The sequence below is a fragment of the Hemiscyllium ocellatum genome, chromosome 7, assembly GCF_020745735.1.
Source record: "Hemiscyllium ocellatum isolate sHemOce1 chromosome 7, sHemOce1.pat.X.cur, whole genome shotgun sequence".
Lineage (NCBI taxonomy): Eukaryota > Metazoa > Chordata > Chondrichthyes > Orectolobiformes > Hemiscylliidae > Hemiscyllium > Hemiscyllium ocellatum.
In genome coordinates this window covers 113,451,552-113,476,194 of record NC_083407.1, presented here as the reverse complement: position 1 = coordinate 113,476,194, position 24,643 = coordinate 113,451,552, and the positions used below count along the sequence as shown (strand labels likewise).

Below are 24,643 nucleotides of genomic sequence, written 5' to 3'. Positions count from 1 at the left end.
TCCCCACGGTCTGGAGGACTCAGTTCAGGCACAGCAGCGCCTCCCCACGGTCTGGAGGACTCAGTTCAGACACGGCAGCGCCTCCACACGGTCTGGAGGACTCAGTTCAGACACGGCAGCGCCTCCCCACGGTCTGGAGGACTCAGTTCAGGCACAGCAGCGCCTCCCCACGGTCTGGAGGACTCAGTTCAGACACGGCAGCGCCTCCACACGGTCTGGAGGACTCAGTTCAGGCACGGCAGCGCCTCCCCACGGTCTGGAGGACTCAGTTCAGACACGGCAGCGCCTCCACACGGTCTGGAGGACTCAGTTCAGGCACGGCAGCGCCTCCCCACGGTCTGGAGGACTCAGTTCAGACACGGCAGCGCCTCCCCGCGGTCTGGAGGACTCAGTTCGAGCGTTGCCCCAGCGCCCGGTTGGGGATGTCCGCCAGACCAGATCGGGCCGGTCCCGGGGCGGTTCTCCCCGGAATGAGCTGAGGTGAGAGACCGAGGGCGACAGCGGTCAGCCCGGGCCTGGACCCTCCACCCCCGACCTTCCCGGGTCACCCAGAGCCGGTAAAGGGGCAGGGTCTGGGCGGGTCCAGGAGGAGGCAGAGGGAGCGGGGCCTGGGCCTGGGATCAGCCGGAGACCCACAGGTTATACAGACTGTACACCCGGGGCCGGTCTGTGACTGTATAACCCCGGTACTGAATTGGTGGGGTAGGTCTGTGACTGTCTCACGGCGGTACTGAATTGGTGGGGTAGTTCTTTGTCTGTATAACCCCGGTACTGAATTGGGGGGGTTGGTTTGTGACTGTATAATCCCGGTACTGAATTGGTGGGGTAGGTTTGTGACTGTATAACCCCGGTACTGAATTGGTGGGGTAGGTTTGTGACTGTATAACCCCGGTACTGAATTGGTGGGGTAGGTTTGTGACTGTATAACCCCGTTACTGAATTGGTGGGGTAGGTTTGTGACTGTATAACCCCGGTACTGAATTGGTGGGGTAGGTCTGTGACTGTATAGCCCCGGTACTGAATTGGGGGGGTTGGTTTGTGACTGTATAATCCAGGTACTGAATTGGTGGAGTAGGTCTGTGACTGTATAGCCCCGGTACTGAATTGGTGGGGTAGGTTTGTGACTGTATAATCCCGGTACTGAATTGGTGGGGTAGGTTTGTGACTGTATAACCCCGGTACTGAATTGGTGGGGTAGGTTTGTGACTGTATAACCCCGGTACTGAATTGGTGGGGTAGGTCTGTGACTGTATAACCCCGGTAATGAATTGGTTGGGCAGGTCTGTGACTGTATAACCCCGGTAGTGAATTGGTGGGGTTGGTCTGTGACTGTATAATCCCGGTACTGAATTGGTGGGGTTGGTCTGTGACTGTATAATCCCGGTACTGAATTGGTGGGGTAGGTCTGTGACTGTCTCACGGCGGTACTGAATTGGTGGGGTAGATCTGTGACTGTATAATCCCGGTACTGAATTGGTGGGGTTGGTCTGTGACTGTATAACCCTGTTCCTGAATTGGTGGGGTAGGTCTGTGATTGTATAATCCCGGTACTGAATTGGTGGGGTAGGTCTGTGACTGTATAACCCCGGTACTGAATTGGTGGGGTAGGTCTGTGACTGTATAACCCCGGTACTCAATTGGTTGGGTAGGTCTGTGCCTGTATAACCCCGGTACTGAATTGGTGGGGTAGGTCTGTGACTGTCTCACGGCGGTACTGAATTGGTGGGGTAGGCCTGTGACTGTATAACCCTGGTACTGAATTGGTGGGGCCGGTCTGTGACTGTATAACCCCGGTACTGAATTGGTGGGGCAGGTCTGTGACTGTGTAACCCTGGTACTGAATTGGTGGGGTAGGTCTGTGACTGTATAACCCCGGTACTGAATTGGTGGGGTAGGTCTGTGACTGTCTCACGGCGGTACTGAATTGGTGGGGTAGTTCTTTGTCTGTATAACCCTGATACTGAATTGGTGGGGTAGGTTTGTGACTGTATAACCCCGGTAATGAATTGGTGGGGCAGGTCTGTGACTGTATAATCCCGGTACTGAATTGGGGGGGTTGGTTTGTGACTGTATAATCCAGGTACTGAATTGGTGGAGTAGGTCTGTGACTGTATAGCCCCGGTACTGAATTGGTGGGGTAGGTTTGTGACTGTATAATCCCGGTACTGAATTGGTGGGGTAGGTTTGTGACTGTATAACCCCGGTACTGAATTGGTGGGGTAGGTCTGTGACTGTATAACCCCGGTAGTGAATTGATGGGGTAGGTTTGTGACTGTATAACCCCGTTACTGAATTGGTGGGTAGGTTGGAGACTGTATAACCCTAGTACTGAATTGGTGGGGCAGGTCTGTGACTGTATAATCCCGGTACTGAATTGGGGGGGTTGGTTTGTGACTGTATAATCCAGGTACTGAATTGGTGGAGTAGGTCTGTGACTGTATAGCCCCGGTACTGAATTGGTGGGGTAGGTTTGTGACTGTATAATCCCGGTACTGAATTGGTGGGGTAGGTTTGTGACTGTATAACCCCGGTACTGAATTGGTGGGGTAGGTTTGTGACTGTATAACCCCGGTACTGAATTGGTGGGGTAGGTCTGTGACTGTATAACCCCGGTAATGAATTGGTTGGGCAGGTCTGTGACTGTATAACCCCGGTAGTGAATTGGTGGGGTTGGTCTGTGACTGTATAATCCCGGTACTGAATTGGTGGGGTTGGTCTGTGACTGTATAATCCCGGTACTGAATTGGTGGGGTAGGTCTGTGACTGTCTCACGGCGGTACTGAATTGGTGGGGTAGATCTGTGACTGTATAATCCCGGTACTGAATTGGTGGGGTTGGTCTGTGACTGTATAACCCTGTTCCTGAATTGGTGGGGTAGGTCTGTGATTGTATAATCCCGGTACTGAATTGGTGGGGTAGGTCTGTGACTGTATAACCCCGGTACTGAATTGGTGGGGTAGGTCTGTGACTGTATAACCCCGGTACTCAATTGGTTGGGTAGGTCTGTGCCTGTATAACCCCGGTACTGAATTGGTGGGGTAGGTCTGTGACTGTCTCACGGCGGTACTGAATTGGTGGGGTAGGCCTGTGACTGTATAACCCTGGTACTGAATTGGTGGGGCCGGTCTGTGACTGTATAACCCCGGTACTGAATTGGTGGGGCAGGTCTGTGACTGTGTAACCCTGGTACTGAATTGGTGGGGTAGGTCTGTGACTGTATAACCCCGGTACTGAATTGGTGGGGTAGGTCTGTGACTGTATAATCCCGGTACTGAATTGGTGGGGTAGGTTGTTGCCTGTATAATCCCGGTACTGAATTGGTGGAGTAGGTCTGTGACTGTATAACCCCGGTACTGAATTGGTGGGGTAGGTCTGTGACTGTATAACCCTGGCACTGAATTGGTGGGGTAGGTCTGTGACTGTATAACCCTGGTAATGAATTGGTTGGGCAGGTCTGTGACTGCATAATCCCGGTACTGAATTGGTTGGGTAGGTCTGTGCCTGTATAACCCCGGTACTGAATTGTTGGGGTAGGTCTGTGACTGTCTCACGGCGGTACTGAATTGGTGGGGTAGTTCTTTGTCTGTATAACCCTGATACTGAATTGGTGGGGCAGGTCTGTGACTGTATAACCCCGGTGCTGAATTGGTGGGGTAGGTCTGTGACTGTATAACCCTGGTACTGAATTGGTGGGGCAGGTCTGTGACTGTATAATTCCGGTACTGAATTGGTGGGGTAGGTCTGTGATTGTATAATCCCGGTACTGAATTGGTGGGGTAGATCTGTGACTGTATAATCCCGGTACTGAATTGGTGGGGTTGGTCTGTGACTGTATAATCCCGGTACTGAATTGGTGGGGTAGGTCTGTGACTGTCTCACGGCGGTACTGAATTGGTGGGGTAGGCCTGTGACTGTATAACCCTGGTACTGAATTGGTGGGGCCGGTCTGTGACTGTATAACCCCGGTACTGAATTGGTGGGGCAGGTCTGTGACTGTGTAACCCTGGTACTGAATTGGTGGGGTAGGTCTGTGACTGTATAACCCCGGTACTGAATTGGTGGGGTAGGTCTGTGACTGTATAACCCTGGTACTGAATTGGTTGGGCAGGTCTGTGACTGCATAATCCCGGTACTGAATTGGTGGGGTAGGTTGTTGCCTGTATAATCCCGGTACTGAATTGGTGGAGTAGGTCTGTGACTGTATAACCCCGGTACTGAATTGGTGGGGTAGGTCTGTGACTGTATAACCCTGTTCCTGAATTGGTGGGGTAGGTCTGTGATTGTATAATCCCGGTACTGAATTGGTGGGGTAGGTCTGTGACTGTATAACCCCGGTACTGAATTGGTGGGGTAGGTCTGTGACTGTATAACCCCGGTACTCAATTGGTTGGGTAGGTCTGTGCCTGTATAACCCCGGTACTGAATTGTTGGGGTAGGTCTGTGACTGTCTCACGGCGGTACTGAATTGGTGGGGTAGTTCTTTGTCTGTATAACCCTGATACTGAATTGGTGGGGCAGGTCTGTGACTGTATAACCCCGGTACTGAATTGGTGGGGTAGGTCTGTGACTGTATAACCCTGGTACTGAATTGGTGGGGCAGGTCTGTGACTGTATAATCCCGGTACTGAATTGGTGAGGTAGGTCTGTGACTGTATAATCCCGGTACTGAATTGGTGGGGCAGGTCTGTGACTGTATAACCCTGGTACTGAATTGGTGGGGCAGGTCTGTGACTGTATAACCCCGGTACTGAATTGGTGGGGTAGGTTTGTGACTGTATAATCCCGGTACTGAATTGGTGGGGCAGGTCTGTGACTGTATAACCCTGGTACTGAATTGGTGGGGCAGGTCTGTGACTGTATAACCCCGGTACTGAATTGGTGGGGTAGGTTTGTGACTGTATAACCCCGGTACTGAATTGGTGGGGTAGGTTTGTGACTGTATAACCCCGTTACTGAATTGCTGGGGTAGGTCTGTGACTGTGTAACCCCGGTACTGTATTAGTGGGTTAAGTCTGTGTCTGTATAATCCAGTTAGTGAATTGATGGGGTAGGTTTGTGACTGTATAACCCCGTTACTGAATTGGTGGGTAGGTTGGAGACTGTATAACCCTAGTACTGAATTGGTGGGGCAGGTCTGTGACTGTATAATCCCGGTACTGAATTGGGGGGGTTGGTTTGTGACTGTATAATCCAGGTACTGAATTGGTGGAGTAGGTCTGTGACTGTATAGCCCCGGTACTGAATTGGTGGGGTAGATGTGTGACTGTATAACCCCGATACTGAATTGGTGGGGTAGGTCTGTGACTGTATAGCCCCGGTACTGAATTGGTGAGGTAGGTTTGTGACTGTATAACCCCGGTACTGAATTGGTGGGGTAGGTCTGTGACTTTATAACCCTGGTACTGAATTGGTGGGGTAGGTCTGTGACTGTATAACCATGGTACTGAATTGGTGGGGCCGGTCTGTGACTGTATAACCCTGGTACTGAATTGGTGGGGTAGGTTTATGTACTGTATAATCCCGGTACTGATTTGGTGGGGTAGGTCTGTGACTGTCTCACGGCGGTACTGAATTGGTGGGGTAGGTTTGTGACTGTATAACCCCGGTACTGAATTGGTGGGGTAGGTCTGTGACTGTATAACCCCGGTACTGAATTGGTGGGGCAGGTCTGTGACTGTCTCACGGCGGTACTGAATTGGTGGGGTAGTTCTGTGACTGTATAACCCTGGTACTGAATTGGTGGGGTAGGTCTGTGACTGTATAACCCTGGTAATGAATTGGTTGGGCAGGTCTGTGACTGTATAACCCCGGTACTGAATTGGTGGGGTTGGTCTGTGACTGTATAATCCCGGTACTGAATTGGTGGGGTTGGTCTGTGACTGTATAATCCCGGTACTGAATTGGTGGGGTAGGTGTGTGACTGTATAATCCCGGTACTGAATTGGTGGGGTAGATCTGTGACTGTATAATCCCGGTACTGAATTGGTGGGGTTTGTCTGTGACGGTATAATCCCGGTACTGAATTGGTGGGGTTGGTCTGTGACTGTCTCGCGGCGGTACTGAATTGGTGGGGTAGGCCTGTGACTGTATAACCCTGGTACTGAATTGGTGGGGTAGGTCTGTGACTGTATAACCCTGGTACTGAATTGGTGGGGTAGGTCTGTGACTGTGTAACCCTGGTACTGAATTGGTGGGGTAGGTCTGTGACTGTCTCGCGGCGGTACTGAATTGGTGGGGTAGGCCTGTGACTGTATAACCCTGGTACTGAATTGGTGGGGTAGGTCTGTGACTGTATAACCCTGGTACTGAATTGGTGGGGTAGGTCTGTGACTGTGTAACCCTGGTACTGAATTGGTGGGGTAGGTCTGTGACTGTATAACCCCGGTACTGAATTGGTGGGGTAGGTCTGTGACTGTATAACCCTGGTACTGAATTGGTTGGGCAGGTCTGTGACTGTATAATCCCGGTACTGAATTGGTGGGGTAGGTTGTTGCCTGTATAATCCCGGTACTGAATTGGTGGGGTAGTTCTTTGACTGTATAACCCTGGTACTGAATTGGTGGGGTAGGTCTGTGACTGTGTAACCCCGGTACTGTATTAGTGGGTTAAGTCTGTGTCTGTATAATCCAGTTAGTGAATTGATGGGGTAGGTTGGAGACTGTATAACCCTAGTACTGAATTGGTGGGGCAGGTCTGTGACTGTATAATCCCGGTACTGAATTGGTGTGGTAGGTTGGTGACTGTATAATCCCGGTACTGAATTGGTGGGGCAGGTCTGTGACTGTATAATCCCGGTACTGAATTGGTGGGTGGGTTTGTGACTGTATAACCCCAGTACTGAACTGTTCGGGTAGATCTGTGACTGTATAACTCCGTTACTGAATTGGTGGGTAGGTTGGAGACTGTATAATCCCGGTACTGAATTGGTGGGGTATATGTGTGATTGTATAACCCCGGTACTGAATTGGTGGGGCCGGTCTGTGACTGGATAACCCCGGTACTGAATTGGTGGGGTAGATGTGTGACTGTATAACCCCGTTACTGAATTGGTGGGGCCGGTCTGTGACTGGATAACCCCGGTACTGAATTGGTGGGGTAGGTCTGTGACAGTATAACCCCGTTACTGAATTGGTAAGGTAGGTTGGTGACTGTATAATCCCGGTACTGAATTGGTGGGGTAAGTCTGTGACTGTACAACCCCGTTACTGAATTGGTAAGGTAGGTTGGTGACTGTATAATCCCGGTACTGAATTGGTGGGGTAGGTATGTGACTGTATAACCCCGGTACTGAATTGGTGGGGTAGGTCTGTGACTGTATAACCCCGGTACTTAATTGGTGGGGTAGGTTTGTGACTGTATAATCCCGGTACTGAATTGGTGGGGTAGGTTTGTGACTGTATAACCCCGGTACTGAATTGGTGGGGTAGGTCTGTGACTGTATAACCCTGGCACTGAATTGGTGGGGCAGGTCTGTGACTGTCTCACGGCGGTACTGAATTGGTGGGGTAGGTCTGTGACTGTATAACCCTGGTAATGAATTGGTTGGGCAGGTCTGTGACTGTATAACCCCGGTACTGAATTGGTGGGGTTGGTCTGTGACTGTATAATCCCGGTACTGAATTGGTGGGGTAGATCTGTGACTGTATAATCCCGGTACTGAATTGGTGGGGTTTGTCTGTGACTGTATAATCCCGGTACTGAATTGGTGGGGTTGGTCTGTGACTGTATAATCCCGGTACTGAATTGGTGGGGTAGGTCTGTGACTGTCTCACGGCGGTACTGAATTGGTGGGGTAGGCCTGTGACTGTATAACCCTGGTACTGAATTGGTGGGGCCGGTCTGTGACTGTATAACCCCGGTACTGAATTGGTGGGGCAGGTCTGTGACTGTGTAACCCTGGTACTGAATTGGTGGGGTAGGTCTGTGACTGTATAACCCCGGTACTGAATTGGTGGGGTAGGTCTGTGACTGTATAACCCTGGTACTGAATTGGTTGGGCAGGTCTGTGCCTGTATAACCCCGGTACTGAATTGTTGGGGTAGGTCTGTGACTGTCTCACGGCGGTACTGAATTGGTGGGGTAGTTCTTTGTCTGTATAACCCTGATACTGAATTGGTGGGGCAGGTCTGTGACTGTATAACCCCGGTACTGAATTGGTGGGGTAGGTCTGTGACTGTATAACCCTGGTACTGAATTGGTGGGGCAGGTCTGTGACTGTATAATCCCGGTACTGAATTGGTGAGGTAGGTCTGTGACTGTATAATCCCGGTACTGAATTGGTGGGGCAGGTCTGTGACTGTATAACCCTGGTACTGAATTGGTGGGGCAGGTCTGTGACTGTATAACCCCGGTACTGAATTGGTGGGGTAGGTTTGTGACTGTATAATCCCGGTACTGAATTGGTGGGGCAGGTCTGTGACTGTATAACCCTGGTACTGAATTGGTGGGGCAGGTCTGTGACTGTATAACCCCGGTACTGAATTGGTGGGGTAGGTTTGTGACTGTATAACCCCGGTACTGAATTGGTGGGGTAGGTTTGTGACTGTATAACCCCGTTACTGAATTGCTGGGGTAGGTCTGTGACTGTGTAACCCCGGTACTGTATTAGTGGGTTAAGTCTGTGTCTGTATAATCCAGTTAGTGAATTGATGGGGTAGGTTTGTGACTGTATAACCCCGTTACTGAATTGGTGGGTAGGTTGGAGACTGTATAACCCTAGTACTGAATTGGTGGGGCAGGTCTGTGACTGTATAATCCCGGTACTGAATTGGGGGGGTTGGTTTGTGACTGTATAATCCAGGTACTGAATTGGTGGAGTAGGTCTGTGACTGTATAGCCCCGGTACTGAATTGGTGGGGTAGATGTGTGACTGTATAACCCCGATACTGAATTGGTGGGGTAGGTCTGTGACTGTATAGCCCCGGTACTGAATTGGTGAGGTAGGTTTGTGACTGTATAACCCCGGTACTGAATTGGTGGGGTAGGTCTGTGACTTTATAACCCTGGTACTGAATTGGTGGGGTAGGTCTGTGACTGTATAACCATGGTACTGAATTGGTGGGGCCGGTCTGTGACTGTATAACCCTGGTACTGAATTGGTGGGGTAGGTTTATGTACTGTATAATCCCGGTACTGATTTGGTGGGGTAGGTCTGTGACTGTCTCACGGCGGTACTGAATTGGTGGGGTAGGTTTGTGACTGTATAACCCCGGTACTGAATTGGTGGGGTAGGTCTGTGACTGTATAACCCCGGTACTGAATTGGTGGGGCAGGTCTGTGACTGTCTCACGGCGGTACTGAATTGGTGGGGTAGTTCTGTGACTGTATAACCCTGGTACTGAATTGGTGGGGTAGGTCTGTGACTGTATAACCCTGGTAATGAATTGGTTGGGCAGGTCTGTGACTGTATAACCCCGGTACTGAATTGGTGGGGTTGGTCTGTGACTGTATAATCCCGGTACTGAATTGGTGGGGTTGGTCTGTGACTGTATAATCCCGGTACTGAATTGGTGGGGTAGGTGTGTGACTGTATAATCCCGGTACTGAATTGGTGGGGTAGATCTGTGACTGTATAATCCCGGTACTGAATTGGTGGGGTTTGTCTGTGACGGTATAATCCCGGTACTGAATTGGTGGGGTTGGTCTGTGACTGTCTCGCGGCGGTACTGAATTGGTGGGGTAGGCCTGTGACTGTATAACCCTGGTACTGAATTGGTGGGGTAGGTCTGTGACTGTATAACCCTGGTACTGAATTGGTGGGGTAGGTCTGTGACTGTGTAACCCTGGTACTGAATTGGTGGGGTAGGTCTGTGACTGTCTCGCGGCGGTACTGAATTGGTGGGGTAGGCCTGTGACTGTATAACCCTGGTACTGAATTGGTGGGGTAGGTCTGTGACTGTATAACCCTGGTACTGAATTGGTGGGGTAGGTCTGTGACTGTGTAACCCTGGTACTGAATTGGTGGGGTAGGTCTGTGACTGTATAACCCCGGTACTGAATTGGTGGGGTAGGTCTGTGACTGTATAACCCTGGTACTGAATTGGTTGGGCAGGTCTGTGACTGTATAATCCCGGTACTGAATTGGTGGGGTAGGTTGTTGCCTGTATAATCCCGGTACTGAATTGGTGGGGTAGTTCTTTGACTGTATAACCCTGGTACTGAATTGGTGGGGTAGGTCTGTGACTGTGTAACCCCGGTACTGTATTAGTGGGTTAAGTCTGTGTCTGTATAATCCAGTTAGTGAATTGATGGGGTAGGTTGGAGACTGTATAACCCTAGTACTGAATTGGTGGGGCAGGTCTGTGACTGTATAATCCCGGTACTGAATTGGTGTGGTAGGTTGGTGACTGTATAATCCCGGTACTGAATTGGTGGGGCAGGTCTGTGACTGTATAATCCCGGTACTGAATTGGTGGGTGGGTTTGTGACTGTATAACCCCAGTACTGAACTGTTCGGGTAGATCTGTGACTGTATAACTCCGTTACTGAATTGGTGGGTAGGTTGGAGACTGTATAATCCCGGTACTGAATTGGTGGGGTATATGTGTGATTGTATAACCCCGGTACTGAATTGGTGGGGCCGGTCTGTGACTGGATAACCCCGGTACTGAATTGGTGGGGTAGATGTGTGACTGTATAACCCCGTTACTGAATTGGTGGGGCCGGTCTGTGACTGGATAACCCCGGTACTGAATTGGTGGGGTAGGTCTGTGACAGTATAACCCCGTTACTGAATTGGTAAGGTAGGTTGGTGACTGTATAATCCCGGTACTGAATTGGTGGGGTAAGTCTGTGACTGTACAACCCCGTTACTGAATTGGTAAGGTAGGTTGGTGACTGTATAATCCCGGTACTGAATTGGTGGGGTAGGTATGTGACTGTATAACCCCGGTACTGAATTGGTGGGGTAGGTCTGTGACTGTATAACCCCGGTACTTAATTGGTGGGGTAGGTTTGTGACTGTATAATCCCGGTACTGAATTGGTGGGGTAGGTTTGTGACTGTATAACCCCGGTACTGAATTGGTGGGGTAGGTCTGTGACTGTATAACCCTGGCACTGAATTGGTGGGGCAGGTCTGTGACTGTCTCACGGCGGTACTGAATTGGTGGGGTAGGTCTGTGACTGTATAACCCTGGTAATGAATTGGTTGGGCAGGTCTGTGACTGTATAACCCCGGTACTGAATTGGTGGGGTTGGTCTGTGACTGTATAATCCCGGTACTGAATTGGTGGGGTAGATCTGTGACTGTATAATCCCGGTACTGAATTGGTGGGGTTTGTCTGTGACTGTATAATCCCGGTACTGAATTGGTGGGGTTGGTCTGTGACTGTATAATCCCGGTACTGAATTGGTGGGGTAGGTCTGTGACTGTCTCACGGCGGTACTGAATTGGTGGGGTAGGCCTGTGACTGTATAACCCTGGTACTGAATTGGTGGGGCCGGTCTGTGACTGTATAACCCCGGTACTGAATTGGTGGGGCAGGTCTGTGACTGTGTAACCCTGGTACTGAATTGGTGGGGTAGGTCTGTGACTGTATAACCCCGGTACTGAATTGGTGGGGTAGGTCTGTGACTGTATAACCCTGGTACTGAATTGGTTGGGCAGGTCTGTGACTGTATAATCCCGGTACTGAATTGGTGGGGTAGGTTGTTGCCTGTATAATCCCGGTACTGAATTGGTGGAGTAGGTCTGTGACTGTATAACCCCGGTACTGAATTGGTGGGGTAGGTTTGTGACTGTATAACCCCGGTACTGAATTGGTGGGGTAGGTCTGTGACTGTATAATCCCGGTACTGAATTGGTGGGGTAGGTCTGTGACTGTCTCACGGCGGTACTGAATTGGTGGGGCCGGTCTGTGACTGTGTAACCCTGGTACTGAATTGGTGGGGTAGGTCTGTGATTGTATAACCCCGGTACTGAATTGGTGGGGTAGGTCTGTGATTGTATAATCCCGGTACTGAATTGGTGGGGTAGGTCTGTGATTGTATAACCCCTGTACTGAATTGGTTGGGTAGGTCTGTGCCTGTATAACCCCGGTACTGAATTGTTGGGGTAGGTCTGTGACTGTCTCACGGCGGTACTGAATTGGTGGGGTAGTTCTTTGTCTGTATAACCCTGATACTGAATTGTTGGGGCAGGTCTGTGACTGTCTCACGGCGGTACTGAATTGGTGGGGTAGGTCTGTGACTGTATAATCCTGGTAATGAATTGGTTGGGCAGGTCTGTGACTGTATAACCCCGGTACTGAATTGGTGGGGTTGGTCTGTGACTGTATAATCCCGGTACTGAATTGGTGGGGTAGATCTGTGACTGTATAATCCCGGTACTGAATTGGTGGGGTTTGTCTGTGACTGTATAATCCCGGTACTGAATTGGTGGGGTTGGTCTGTGACTGTATAATCCCGGTACTGAATTGGTGGGGTAGGTCTGTGACTGTCTCACGGCGGTACTGAATTGGTGGGGTAGGCCTGTGACTGTATAACCCTGGTACTGAATTGGTGGGGCCGGTCTGTGACTGTATAATCCCGGTACTGAATTGGTGGGGCAGGTCTGTGACTGTGTAACCCTGGTACTGAATTGGTGGGGTAGGTCTGTGACTGTATAACCCCGGTACTGAATTGGTGGGGTAGGTCTGTGACTGTATAACCCTGGTCCTGAATTGGTTGGGCAGGTCTGTGACTGCATAATCCCGGTACTGAATTGGTGGGGTAGGTTGTTGCCTGTATAATCCCGGTGCTGAATTGGTGGAGTAGGTCTGTGACTGTATAACCCCGGTACTGAATTGGTGGGGTAGGTCTGTGACTGTATAACCCTGTTCCTGAATTGGTGGGGTAGGTCTGTGATTGTATAATCCCGGTACTGAATTGGTGGGGTAGGTCTGTGACTGTATAACCCCGGTACTGAATTGGTGGGGCAGGTTTGTGACTGTATAACCCCGGTACTGAATTGGTGGGGTAGGTTTGTGACTGTATAATCCCGGTACTGAATTGGTGGGGCAGGTCTGTGACTGTATAACCCTGGTACTGAATTGGTGGGGCAGGTCTGTGACTGTATAACCCTGGTACTGAATTGGTGGGGCAGGTCTGTGACTGTATAACCCTGGTACTGAATTGGTGGGGCAGGTCTGTGACTGTATAACCCCGGTACTGAATTGGTGGGGTAGGTTTGTGACTGTATAATCCCGGTACTGAATTGGTGGGGCAGGTCTGTGACTGTATAACCCTTGTACTGAATTGGTGGGGCAGGTCTGTGACTGTATAACCCCGGTACTGAATTGGTGGGGTAGGTTTGTGACTGTATAACCCCGGTACTGAATTGGTGGGGTAGGTTTGTGACTGTATAACCCCGGTACTGAATTGGTGGGGTAGGTTTGTGACTGTATAACCCCGGTACTGAATTGCTGGGGTAGGTCTGTGACTGTATAGTCCCGGTACTGAATTGGTGGGGTAGGTCTGTGACTGTGTAACCCCGGTACTGTATTAGTGGGTAAAGTCTGTGTCTGTATAATCCAGTTAGTGAATTGATGGGGTAGGTTTGTGACTGTATAACCCTAGTACTGAATTGGTGGGTAGGTTGGAGACTGTATAACCCTAGTACTGAATTGGTGGGGCAGGTCTGTGACTGTATAATCCCGGTACTGAATTGGGGGGGTTGGTTTGTGACTGTATAATCCAGGTACTGAATTGGTGGAGTAGGTCTGTGACTGTATAGCCCCGGTACTGAATTGGTGGGGTAGATGTGTGACTGTATAACCCCGATACTGAATTGGTGGGGTCGGTCTGTGACTGTATAGCCCCGGTACTGAATTGGTGAGGTAGGTTTGTGACTGTATAACCCTGGTACTGAATTGGTGGGGTAGGTCTGTGACTGTATAACCCTGGTACTGAATTGGTGGGGTAGGTCTGTGACTGTATAACCCTGGTACTGAATTGGTGGGGCCGGTCTGTGACTGTATAACCCTGGTACTGAATTGGTGGGGTAGGTTTATGTACTGTATAATCCCGGTACTGATTTGGTGGGGTAGGTCTGTGACTGTCTCACGGCGGTACTGAATTGGTGTGGTAGGTTTGTGACTGTATAACCCCGGTACTGAATTGGTGGGGCAGGTCTGTGACTGTCTCACGGCGGTACTGAATTGGTGGGGTAGGTGTGTGACTGTATAATCCCGGTACTGAATTGGTGGGGTTGGTCTGTGACTGTATAATCCCGGTACTGAATTGGTGGGGTTGGTCTGTGACTGTATAATCCCGGTACTGAATTGGTGGGGTTGGTCTGTGACTGTATAATCCCGGTACCGAATTGGTGGGGTAGGTCTGTGACTGTATAATCCCGGTACTGAATTGGTGGGGTAGGTCTGTGACTGTATAACCCCGGTACTGAATTGGTGGGGTAGGTTTATGTACTGTATAATCCCGGTACTGAATTGGTGGGGTAGGTCTGTGTCTGTATAACCCCGGTACTGAATTGGTGGGGCAGGTCTGTGACTGTCTCACGGCGGTACTGAATTGGTGGGGTAGTTCTGTGACTGTATAACCCTGGTACTGAATTGGTGGGGCAGGTCTGTGACTGTATAACCCCGGTACTGAATTGGTGGGGTAGGTCTGTGACTGTGTAACCCTGGTACTGAATTGGTGGGGTAGGTCTGTGACTGTATAACCCCGGTACTGAATTGGTGGGGTAGGTCTGTGACTGTATAACCCTGGTACTGAATTGGTTGGGCAGGTCTGTGACTGTATAATCCCGGTACTGAATTGGTGGAGTAGGTCTGTGACTGTATAACCCCGGTTCTGAATTGGTGGGGTAGGTCTGTGACTGTATAACCCTGTTCCTGAATTGGTGGGGTAGGTCTGTGACTGTATAACCCCGGTACTCAATTGGTTGGGTAGGTCTGTGCCTGTATAACCCCGGTACTGAATTGTTGGGGTAGGTCTGTGACTGTCTCACGGCGGTACTGAATTGGTGGGGTAGTTCTTTGACTGTATACCCCTGGTACTGAATTGGTGGGGTAGGTCTGTGACTGTATAACCCTGGTACTGAATTGGTGGGGTAGGTCTGTGACTGTATAACCGCGGTACTGAATTGGTGGGGCAGGTCTGTGACTGTATAACCCCGGTACTGAATTGGTGGGGCAGGTCTGTGACTGTGTAACCCCGGTACTGAATTGGTGGGGTAGGTCTGTGACTGTATAACCGCGGTACTGAATTGGTGGGGCAGGTCTGTGACTGTGTAACCCCGGTACTGAATTGGTGGGGTAGGTCTGTGACTGTGTAACCCCGGTACTGAATTGGTGGGGTAGGTCTGTGACTGTCTCACGGCGGTATTGAATTGGTGGGGTAGTTCTGTGACTGTGTAACCCCGGTACTGAATTGGTGGGCTAGGTTTGTGACTGTATAACCCCGGTACTGAATTGGTGGGGTAGGTCTGTGGCGCTATAACCTGTGTTCTGAAATGGTGAGGTTGGTGTGTGAAGACATTTTACTGGGATAGCGCACAGTTGTGGTGCATCTTTTGGTGTTTAGTACTGGGCTGCAGCTCTGGTGAGAACACATCTGACAGTATTTCACACCGGTAGCGACAACACTGAGACTTTTTAGCACCAGAGTACTGTGGTGATGGGGATAGTTCTGTCCGTGGAAGCAATGGCGTGCAGTGTTGGTGTGCACTGTGCTTGTCACTGTGTTTCTCTTCGGTGCAGTCATAGTGGGGACTGGGCTTTCACTGAATAACACTGGGGTATACACCTGATGGGACAGGTCTATCAGTATGTGACTCTGGGCCACAGTGCTGGTGGAGAGAGTTGTGTCACTGTCTAGCAATGTAGTACATTGGGATGGGGTCAGGTCTCTTCCTGAGTAACGCTGGGATACAGTAATTGTGGGGACAGAATCTCCTTATATATCACTGGGGTACAGTTCTGTCACTATATAACATGTGTACTGTATTCGTGAGGCAAGTCTGTCAAGACACCAGCATTGGGATTGTGCACTACTGAGGCATGTGAGTCATGATATAACGCTGGGTGTATTACAGGTGGGGACAGGTCTGATACTATATAATACAGGGGTACAGTACTGTTGGGGTCAGGTTTGTCACTTTGGGACACTGGGGTATCGTACTGGCGTGGACAGGACTGTTGATGTATAACATTGGGTACAGTACTGGTAGGAACAGTGTATGACATAGAGATGCAGTACTGATGTGGACAAGTCTGTCACTGTATCGCACTGCGCTGTCCAGGACCTTTGGTGACCTGTCTGTGACTGCATAACTCTCGGGTACATTACTGGTGGGACGGATCTGTCACTCCATATAACTGGGGTATAATACTGATGGGGAATTGGATATCACTGCATAACACTTGGATACACTCCTAATGGGCTCATGTCTATCAGTGTATGACGCAGGAGTACTGTACAGATGGAGACCGTTTTGATAGTGTATAACGCTGGGGCACTCCGCTGGTAGAGACAGGTCTATCAGTGTATAACACTGGGCTGCAGTACTAATGAGGACAGGTCTGACATTCAAAGTTTGTGAAAGGATTTGTAGCTCGGGTGCTCGTTGTGGTTCTGTTCGCCGAGCTGGGAATTTGTGTTGCAGACGTTTCGTTTCCTGTCTAGGTGACATCCTCAGTGCTTGGGAGTCTCCTGTGAAGCGCTTCTGTGATCTTTCTTCCGGCATTTGTAGTGGTTTGAATCTGCCGCTTCCAGTTGTCAGTTCCAGCTGTCTGCTGCAGTGGTCGGTATATTGGGTCCAGGTCGATGTGCTTATTGATAGAATCTGTGGATGAGGGCCATGCCTCTAAGAATTCCCTGGCTGTTCTCTGTTTGGCTTGTCCTATAATAGTAGTGTTGTCCCAGTCGAACTCATGTTGATTGTCATCTGCGTGTGTGGCTACTAAGGATAGCTGGTTGTATCGTTTCATGGCTAGTTGGTGTTCATGGACGTGGATCGTTAGCTGTCTTCCTGTTTGTCCTATGTAGTGTTTTGTGCAGTCCTTGCATGGGATTTTGTACACTACATTGGTTTGGCTCATGCTGGGTATCGGGCCCTTCGTTCTGGTGAGTTGTTGTCTGAATTGGTTTGTGTGCTGTTATGAGTCCTAGTGGTCGCAGTAGTCTGGCTGTCAGTTCAGAAATGCCCTTGATGTAGGGTAGTGTGGCTAGTCCTTTGGGTTGTGGCATGTCCTCGTTCCGTTGTCTTTCCCTTAGGCATCTGTTGATGAAATTGCACGGGTATCCGTTTTTGGCAAATACATTATATACACATTGTCAACTGGGACAGCACTACTATTATAGGACAAGCCAAACAGGGAATTCCTAGAGGCATGGCATTCATCCATAGATTCAAATCAATAAGCACATCGACCTGGACCCAATATACCGACCACTGCAGCGGACAGCTCGAACTGACAACCGGAAGCGGCAGGGACAAACCACTATAAATGCCGGAGGAAAGATCACAGAAGCGCTTCACAGGAGGCTCAACAGGTCTGACGTTGTCTAAAGCATCTGTGAGGACAGGTCTGGGCTACAGTACTGATGGGGACAGGTCTGTCAATGCACAACACTGTAGTACAGTGCTGGTGAGAGATCTGTCACTGTCCAATACTGGTGCATTGTATTCATGAGATCGATCTGTCACTTTGTAACATTGGGGTACAGTATACTGTTGGGGAGAGATATCTCCATAGCACTGGGATACAGTACTAATGGTGACAGGTCTGTGACTGTACAATTCGTGTGTACAGTTCTGGTGGGGTCAGATCACTATATATCACTGGTATACAGTACTGGTGCGTATAGGTTTGTCACTGCACAACACTGCAGTACTGGTAGAGGCAGGTCTGTTTCTGTAACACTGAGGGGGACAGGTCTGTCAGTGTATAACACTGAGGTACAGTCTGTCTCTGGATCATACTGGGGTGAAGTATTGGTGGATGTAGGCCTGTCAGTGTACAATCATGTATTTGGGAACTATCATAACCTATCCCTATCTCTGAGTAAGAGTATTGATATCCTGCTTCACACAGCTCCGTGATTAGCACTGCTGTCTCATAGCACCAGGGACCTGGGTTCAATTCCAGCCTCGGCTGTCTGTGTGGAGTTTGCACACACTCTCCATGTCTGCTTGTGTTTCTTACCAAAGTCAGGAAGATGTGCGGGTTAAGTGGATTGGCTGTGCTGAAGTGTCCAGGGATGTGCAGGCTGGGTGGATTAGCTATCGGGACTGCAGGGAGGGAAGTGAGTCGGTGTGCACCCTCCGGGCTGAATGGCTTGATTTCACATGGTAGGGATTGTGTGATCCTAAATCCTGCCGACTTGTATCTTGAATCAATTCACCTGTTTTCAGTGTCCTTTCATCATGTTACCCAGCAGCATCTGTTTGGATAGCCTGAATTATTGCAGTAAACACAGCTTTTTTTTGGGCAGCGACAGTTTAACTTTTCCAAAACCTTTGGTGTGACATCGTGCTTTGGCTTTTGACTCTCCTGTCTCTAATTTTATGATCATGTTCCCTGATGCTTGATTTTCCACATGAAAGGAAACCATTTCTCTGTGTCCGCCCTTTCAGTTCCTTTTAATATTCTGAGCATCTTAATTACTTTATTGTTTGAACTTTGACGTCAAAGGTGTCATTCCTGTAACCTGTCTGCATAATGTAACCATTCCAGTGTCAGTCTCGTGCTATTGGTTCAGTGATTATGTTGCACTAACTGGTATATCCTTCCTGTGTCCGGGAATTGTACACGATACTCTGGATGTGAACTGACCAAAAAAAACTGTGTACAACTGAAACATAACCTCCCTTTTATATTCCAGCCTCCTTGTGACAACAGTCAACTTTCCATGAGAAAGCTGATTTGGTTTTTTTTTGGTTCTGTTGATTTGCTTAGAATGATTTGTTTTGTTGACCTCGCAGATCTCATTTTTCCTCCACAGCCTCTAGTTTGTCTCTACTTAGGAAATACTCCGACATATTGGGGCGGCACGGTGGCTCAGTGGTTAGCACTGCTGCCTCACAACAATAGGGACCCAGGTTCGATTCCAGCCTCGGGTGACTGTGTGTGTGTAGAGTATGCACATTCTCCCCATGTCTGTGCGGGTTTCCTCCGGGTGCTCCGGTTTCCTCCCACAGTCCAAAGATGTGCAGGTCAGGTGAATTGGCCATGCTAAACTGCCCACAGTGTTAGGTGCGTTTGTCAGAGGGAAATGAGTCTGGGTGGGTTACTCTTTGGAGGGTCGGTGTGGACTGGTGGGCCAAAGGGACTGTTTCCACACTGTAGGGAATCGAATCTAATCTAATCTTTCCTCGATATAGGGTTACAGGTCTTTTTGCTAGGGTAGGGGAGTCTAAACTTAAAGGGCATAGATTTAAGGTTAGAGGGGAAAAAGGACTGGCAGTGGGGGGAGGGGGAGAGTAATTTATTCATTGAGAGGGTGGTGTGTGTTTGGAATGAGCTGCCAGTGGAAGAGGTGGAAGCAGGCATATTTAAAAGGCATCTGGGTGTGTCTATGAATAGGAAGGGTTTAGAGGGATGCAGGCAAATGGGACTAGGTCAGATTGGGAGACCTGGTCAGTGCAGATGAGTTGGACTGAAGGGTCTGTTTCCGTACTGTATGACTATATCTGCACTGTTTACTGTCCCTCTGACTGAGATAATGGGACAACGATGACCCAGTATTGTCGTGAGAACACTAATCCAGAAACTTGAGTATTGTTATTGGGGCCTGGGTTCGAATCTCACCAAGGGGGATGAAAGTCATTTCATTCTTTTAATTCCTGAATAAAATCTGGTCTTAAAAGATAGAAATAAAAACTAAAGGACTATGGATGCTGGAAATCTGAAACCAAAACAGAAATTGCTGGAAAATCTCAGCAGGTCTGGCAGCGTCTGTGGAGAGAAATCAGTGTTAACATTTCTGGTCCAGTGATTACAGCCTCAGTTCAAATATGGACTAAAAAGCTGATTGCTGATGTGAGATGAGAGTGTGATAGTTCTTAACATCAGCACTGCATTTGACCAAATATGGCATCAAGGAGTCCTAGCCAAACTTGAAGCAACTGGAATCAGAGGTAAACTCTCTCCTGGCTGTCGTCATGAGTGACCCAGAGAAAGATGGTTGTACTTGCTGGAGCCACCCCAGCTCCAGGACATCCCTGCAGGAGTTCCTTAAGGTAGTGTCCTAAGCCCAACCATTTTTGGCTCCATCAGTGACCTTCCCTACATCATAAGGTCAGAAGCGGGAAGGTTCGCCAGTGATTGTGAAATGTTGAGCACTATTCGCAACTCCTCAGATATTGAAGCAGCCTCTGTTCAAACGCACCAAGATTTGGCTGAGGCTAAAAAGTGGAGATTAACATTCAGGCCTCGCAATGGTCATCTCCAAACAGTAGAAATCTAGCCATTGTCCCTTGGTGTTCAGTAGTATTATAATTGCTGATTTCCCCACCATCAACATCTTGGGGTTGAGACTCTGGCTCATGTCAAGCTGCGAGTGAGCAGAAGAGAGGAAAATTAGCTCTACTGCAGTGATTCAAAATGGGGTTGGAGCGAGGTGATACTTTGTGTATATTGTGCAAACAAACTTCTCTGTATTTTTATATATACAGATGACAATAAATCTATAATTAAAACTAGGATACTGTACTAGTGGGGACAGGTCGGTCATTGCATAACAGTATTGGTATGGACAGGTCTGTCAAATGCAGTACTGCTAAGAACAGGTCTATGTCTGTATAACATGGGTATAATACTGATGGGGATAGGTCTGTGTCTATATAATACTGGAGCGCAGTACTGGTAGGGTCTGTGTGTGTATAACACTGATATAGTACTGGTAAGGACAGGTCTGTGTCTGTATAACGCTGGCATAGTACTGGTGGGGACAGGTCTGTCTCTGTATAATACTGGAGTGTAGTACTGGTAAGGACAAGTTGTGTGTATAACACAGATATAGTACTGGTGGGGACAGGTCTGTGTCTGTACATGTGGAGACAGGTCTCTCTATATAACACTGGGGACGGTCTTGTCACTATGTAAGAGTGAGAGAAAATTGGATTAAGAACGATTTCTCCACCCTGTCATACCACCGTGAAATGTATTCCCCTCTGGGTCAAATCAGCCCATTCAGAGCCGGATATAGAACAGGACAAGTATGTGTGGCTGCATTTAAATAAGTTATTCAGTAACAACTTTGATTAATTCTATCAATAAATTTGCATTGATAGTGTCTTTTAGAAATTTAGAAACGTCTGGTGCTGGGAAACAAAGTAATTAGTTAGCAGGTCTGTCAACTTGTATAAAAGAGAAGACAAGGTGTTGGGTGGGGCTCAGATCTAAAAATATCTCATTCTGCATGAGTACCCATTATGTTCTAAATAGCTGTAATCTGGATATACAGTAGAGAGTAGTCAGCACAGACTGCTGTGTCATGGTTGACCAAGCTAACTGAATACTTTGAAGGAATGACAAAATACTAGATAGAGGCAATGGTGTTGACATAGTTCAGTTACATTATTAAAGATCTATGATTACACGTGGCATTGCAAACTTGAGATTGTGACAAGAGAAGTTTAGGCTGGGGAAATAACTGATAGAAAGGTTGCTGTGTCATAGAATACTGAATTGGGGTTAATCATGGTTACTCGGTCAGGCAAGAGGTGGCAAGTGATGTTCCACAAGGATTAATACTGCTGCTGTTCTTCACTCATTACTCTGTCACCGTACGTGGGCTTCACTGGCAAGACCAGAATTTGTTGCCTGTTCCTGATTGCCTTTGAACAAAGTAATTTGCTTGACCATTTCAGAGGGTGCTTTAGAGTCAACCCCATTGCTGTGGGTTTGAAGTCACGTGTAGGCCAGACCAGGTAAGGATGCCAGAGTTCCCTCCCTAAAAGACATTGGTGAACTAGATGGGCTTTTGTGACAGTAATTTTTTTAAGATTAGATTCCCTACAGTATGAAAACAGGCCCTTGGGCTCAACAAATCCACATCGACCCTTCGAAGAGTAACCCACCCAGATCCATTTCCCCTCTGACTAATGCACCTTACACTGTGGGCAACTTAGCATGGCCCATTCACCTGACCTGCACATCTTTGGACTGTGGAAGGAAACCGGAGCACCTGGAGGAAACCCACACAGACACAGGGAGAATGTGCAAACTCCACACAGACAGTCACCCGAGGCTGGAATCGAACCCAGGTCCATGGCGCTGTGAGGCAGTGGTGCTAACCACTGAGCTACCGTGCCGCCTGTGATCATCATTAGAGTTTTAATTCTAGATGTTCTGATATAGAAGTTCTGTCCAATCACAGACTCTCACCAATCAGTCGGAATGTTGTTTTGGGGTTTCAAGCCTGAGCAAGTTGAGCCTGGTTCTACTCTGCTCATTACAAATATCAGCAAGATGTGCTTTTGGGTTGGGGGCAGAATTTTGTTAGTGGAAGGTAACACTTGTGTCGCCACTACAGCATTGCACTTTGAGTGTCCAGGATAAGTTTAAGGTAGATTGGGCACTATTTGGATGTAAGACTGATGACCTCTTGGTACTGACCCATTCAATGTGATACCTCGGGGTTGGGAAGCAATTAGCTAACTTCCATTTCTGACAGAGGTTTGACAGTTCCTCAAGCTGTCACAATTTCTCCTCCATGTGCAGATGCTCCCTATCTCCTCCCCATTTCTCCAGCATTTACAAATGCTCCCAGCACTTGCTGTTCCCCCAGGAGTTTGTTGCTTACAATGTAGCTGGGTTTTTTAAAAAGGTGCCGGCAGATGGTATATTTGCAACGTTTGAAGTTTATTTGGAGTGTCACATGTGATACTGTAACCACAGGGGGTGGAAAGAAGGAGAAGGCAGCACAACTCTTGGGTTGGACAGGGGCCAAGCAGGACCATGGGATGTGTTTTGGATTGCTCCAGGAAAAAAACTGGCCGAGGCATGACAGGTGGGAAGCCATTTTGTGCTCCACGTTTCCAATGTTAGACAGTGCTTCTGGACTTCTCCTCAAAACTGGCAGCATAGTGGCTCAGTGGTTAGCCTTGCTGCCTCACAGCGCCAGGGACCCAGGTTCGATTCCAGCCTTGAGCGAAAGTCTGTGGAGTTTGCACATTCTTCCTGTGTCTGCGTGGGTCTCCTCTGGGTGCTCTGGTTTCCTCCCGCAGTCTACGGGTGTGCAGGTAAGATGAATGGGCTGTGCTAAATTGTCCCGTCATGTCCAGGGTTGTGCAGGCTAGGTGGTATGTGAGGTTACAGAGACAGGGTAAGGGCCTGGGTCTGGGTGGGATGCTCACAGGAGGGTCAGTGAAGACTTAATGAGCCGAATGGCCTCCTTCAGCACTGTCGGGATTCTATGATTCAGAAAGAAGGTTGCATCTTCAGGAGAGGGTGGTGGTGTTGGCATGGGTTGTGGGGAGCTATCTTGATACTGAAACCGTACATGTTAGTGGAAAATGAATATGATCCAAATTGATTCTCCCAGTGAAGTGATAAGGGAGTTCCGGGTTGTCTGAAGGTGATAGAATTAATGTTTTAACTAGCTGAGTTGTTTGGAGACCATCCCAAAGTAAGGAGTTAAGGACTTCGGACTGAACTGTGAAGTCTGGAGGAGGTTGAAGAGACCTGGAATGGGAGGTCATGGAGAGATTAAATACAAGAATGGGAATTTGAAAGCTCCTGATGATGTGCACTGATATGCTAACACTGTGCAACTGTAGTCAAGCTGATGTAAATGAGTCAGTGTGTGAACCAGTCTTGATCACGTGACGCCAGCGTAATGGAAGCCTTATTTTCCCAATTTCTCTTTCCTCTGCCATGGAGTTGTACTGGGTAGATTTCCATCAGCGCTAGCAATTGTCTCATATCTCATCCACATGGGGAAGTACAAAGAAGGAGCATGAGTAGGTTGTTTTAAAAGTGTGGGAGGGTTTCACATCGGAGCCCAATTCTGGCCATACAGACGACCAGACTGATTGTAGAAGAGCATAGAGAGGAAAGACAATGCATGAATGCTTAGATCCATTTAGCAACTTTGTCACTAATGTGACCAAGAACAGCTTATTCACTCTAGCTAAGGGGTCAAACTGGGATCTGCTTTGACTGCTTCAATACTGCAGGGCACTGAGTCATTTGAGGGAGCTCTTTTATAGAAGCTTGCTAATATTATTTACTTAATAAGCTGCCATATGCTGCAACCTAACATGATTTCAATTATATAATCATAACAATTCAGTGTAATGGTTCTTACAAATGGTGAAGTCCGACTGATTGTAATTTCCCAGGCCAGCTATACTGAAGTCCTAGTGATAAGACAACTGTATCCTGCATCAGTCAATGACTACACTTCAAAACACTTCTTTATTGGCTGTGAAATGTCTTGGAATGTGAAAGATGCTCTTTAAAAGCAAGGCTCTCCTTTGGAATTGTCCTGTAAGTGAAAAATCTGTATCTAATTTCTTCTGTGTTTGTTTAGGTTCCTCACAACAGAAACAGTACACAATGGACCGTCATCAAGGGTAAGTATTTATTATGCAAGAGAAGTAATATTAGACAGTAGTTCAATACTGTACAAGGAGGGCCCTGGACAGTCAAATACATCTCAGTTCCTCTTCAAGTGATGTCACGGGTACAAAGCTC

General features: G+C 48.6%; 1 protein-coding gene across 2 annotated transcripts in view; it reads left to right on the top strand.

The window, feature by feature from the left end:
• The first annotated feature begins 369 nt into the window (after positions 1 to 369).
• The window catches only part of ical1 (islet cell autoantigen 1-like), a 127,258-nt gene continuing 102,984 nt past the window's right edge, over positions 370 to 24,643 (top strand). Inside the window, exons 1-2 of one of the 2 annotated variants that reach the window (XM_060827669.1) lie at positions 370 to 480; positions 24,480 to 24,522. In XM_060827669.1, the coding sequence (XP_060683652.1) occupies positions 24,506 to 24,522 (17 nt within the window). In that variant the 5' untranslated portion in view covers positions 370 to 480; positions 24,480 to 24,505. The other variant, XM_060827670.1, reaches the window with a different exon arrangement.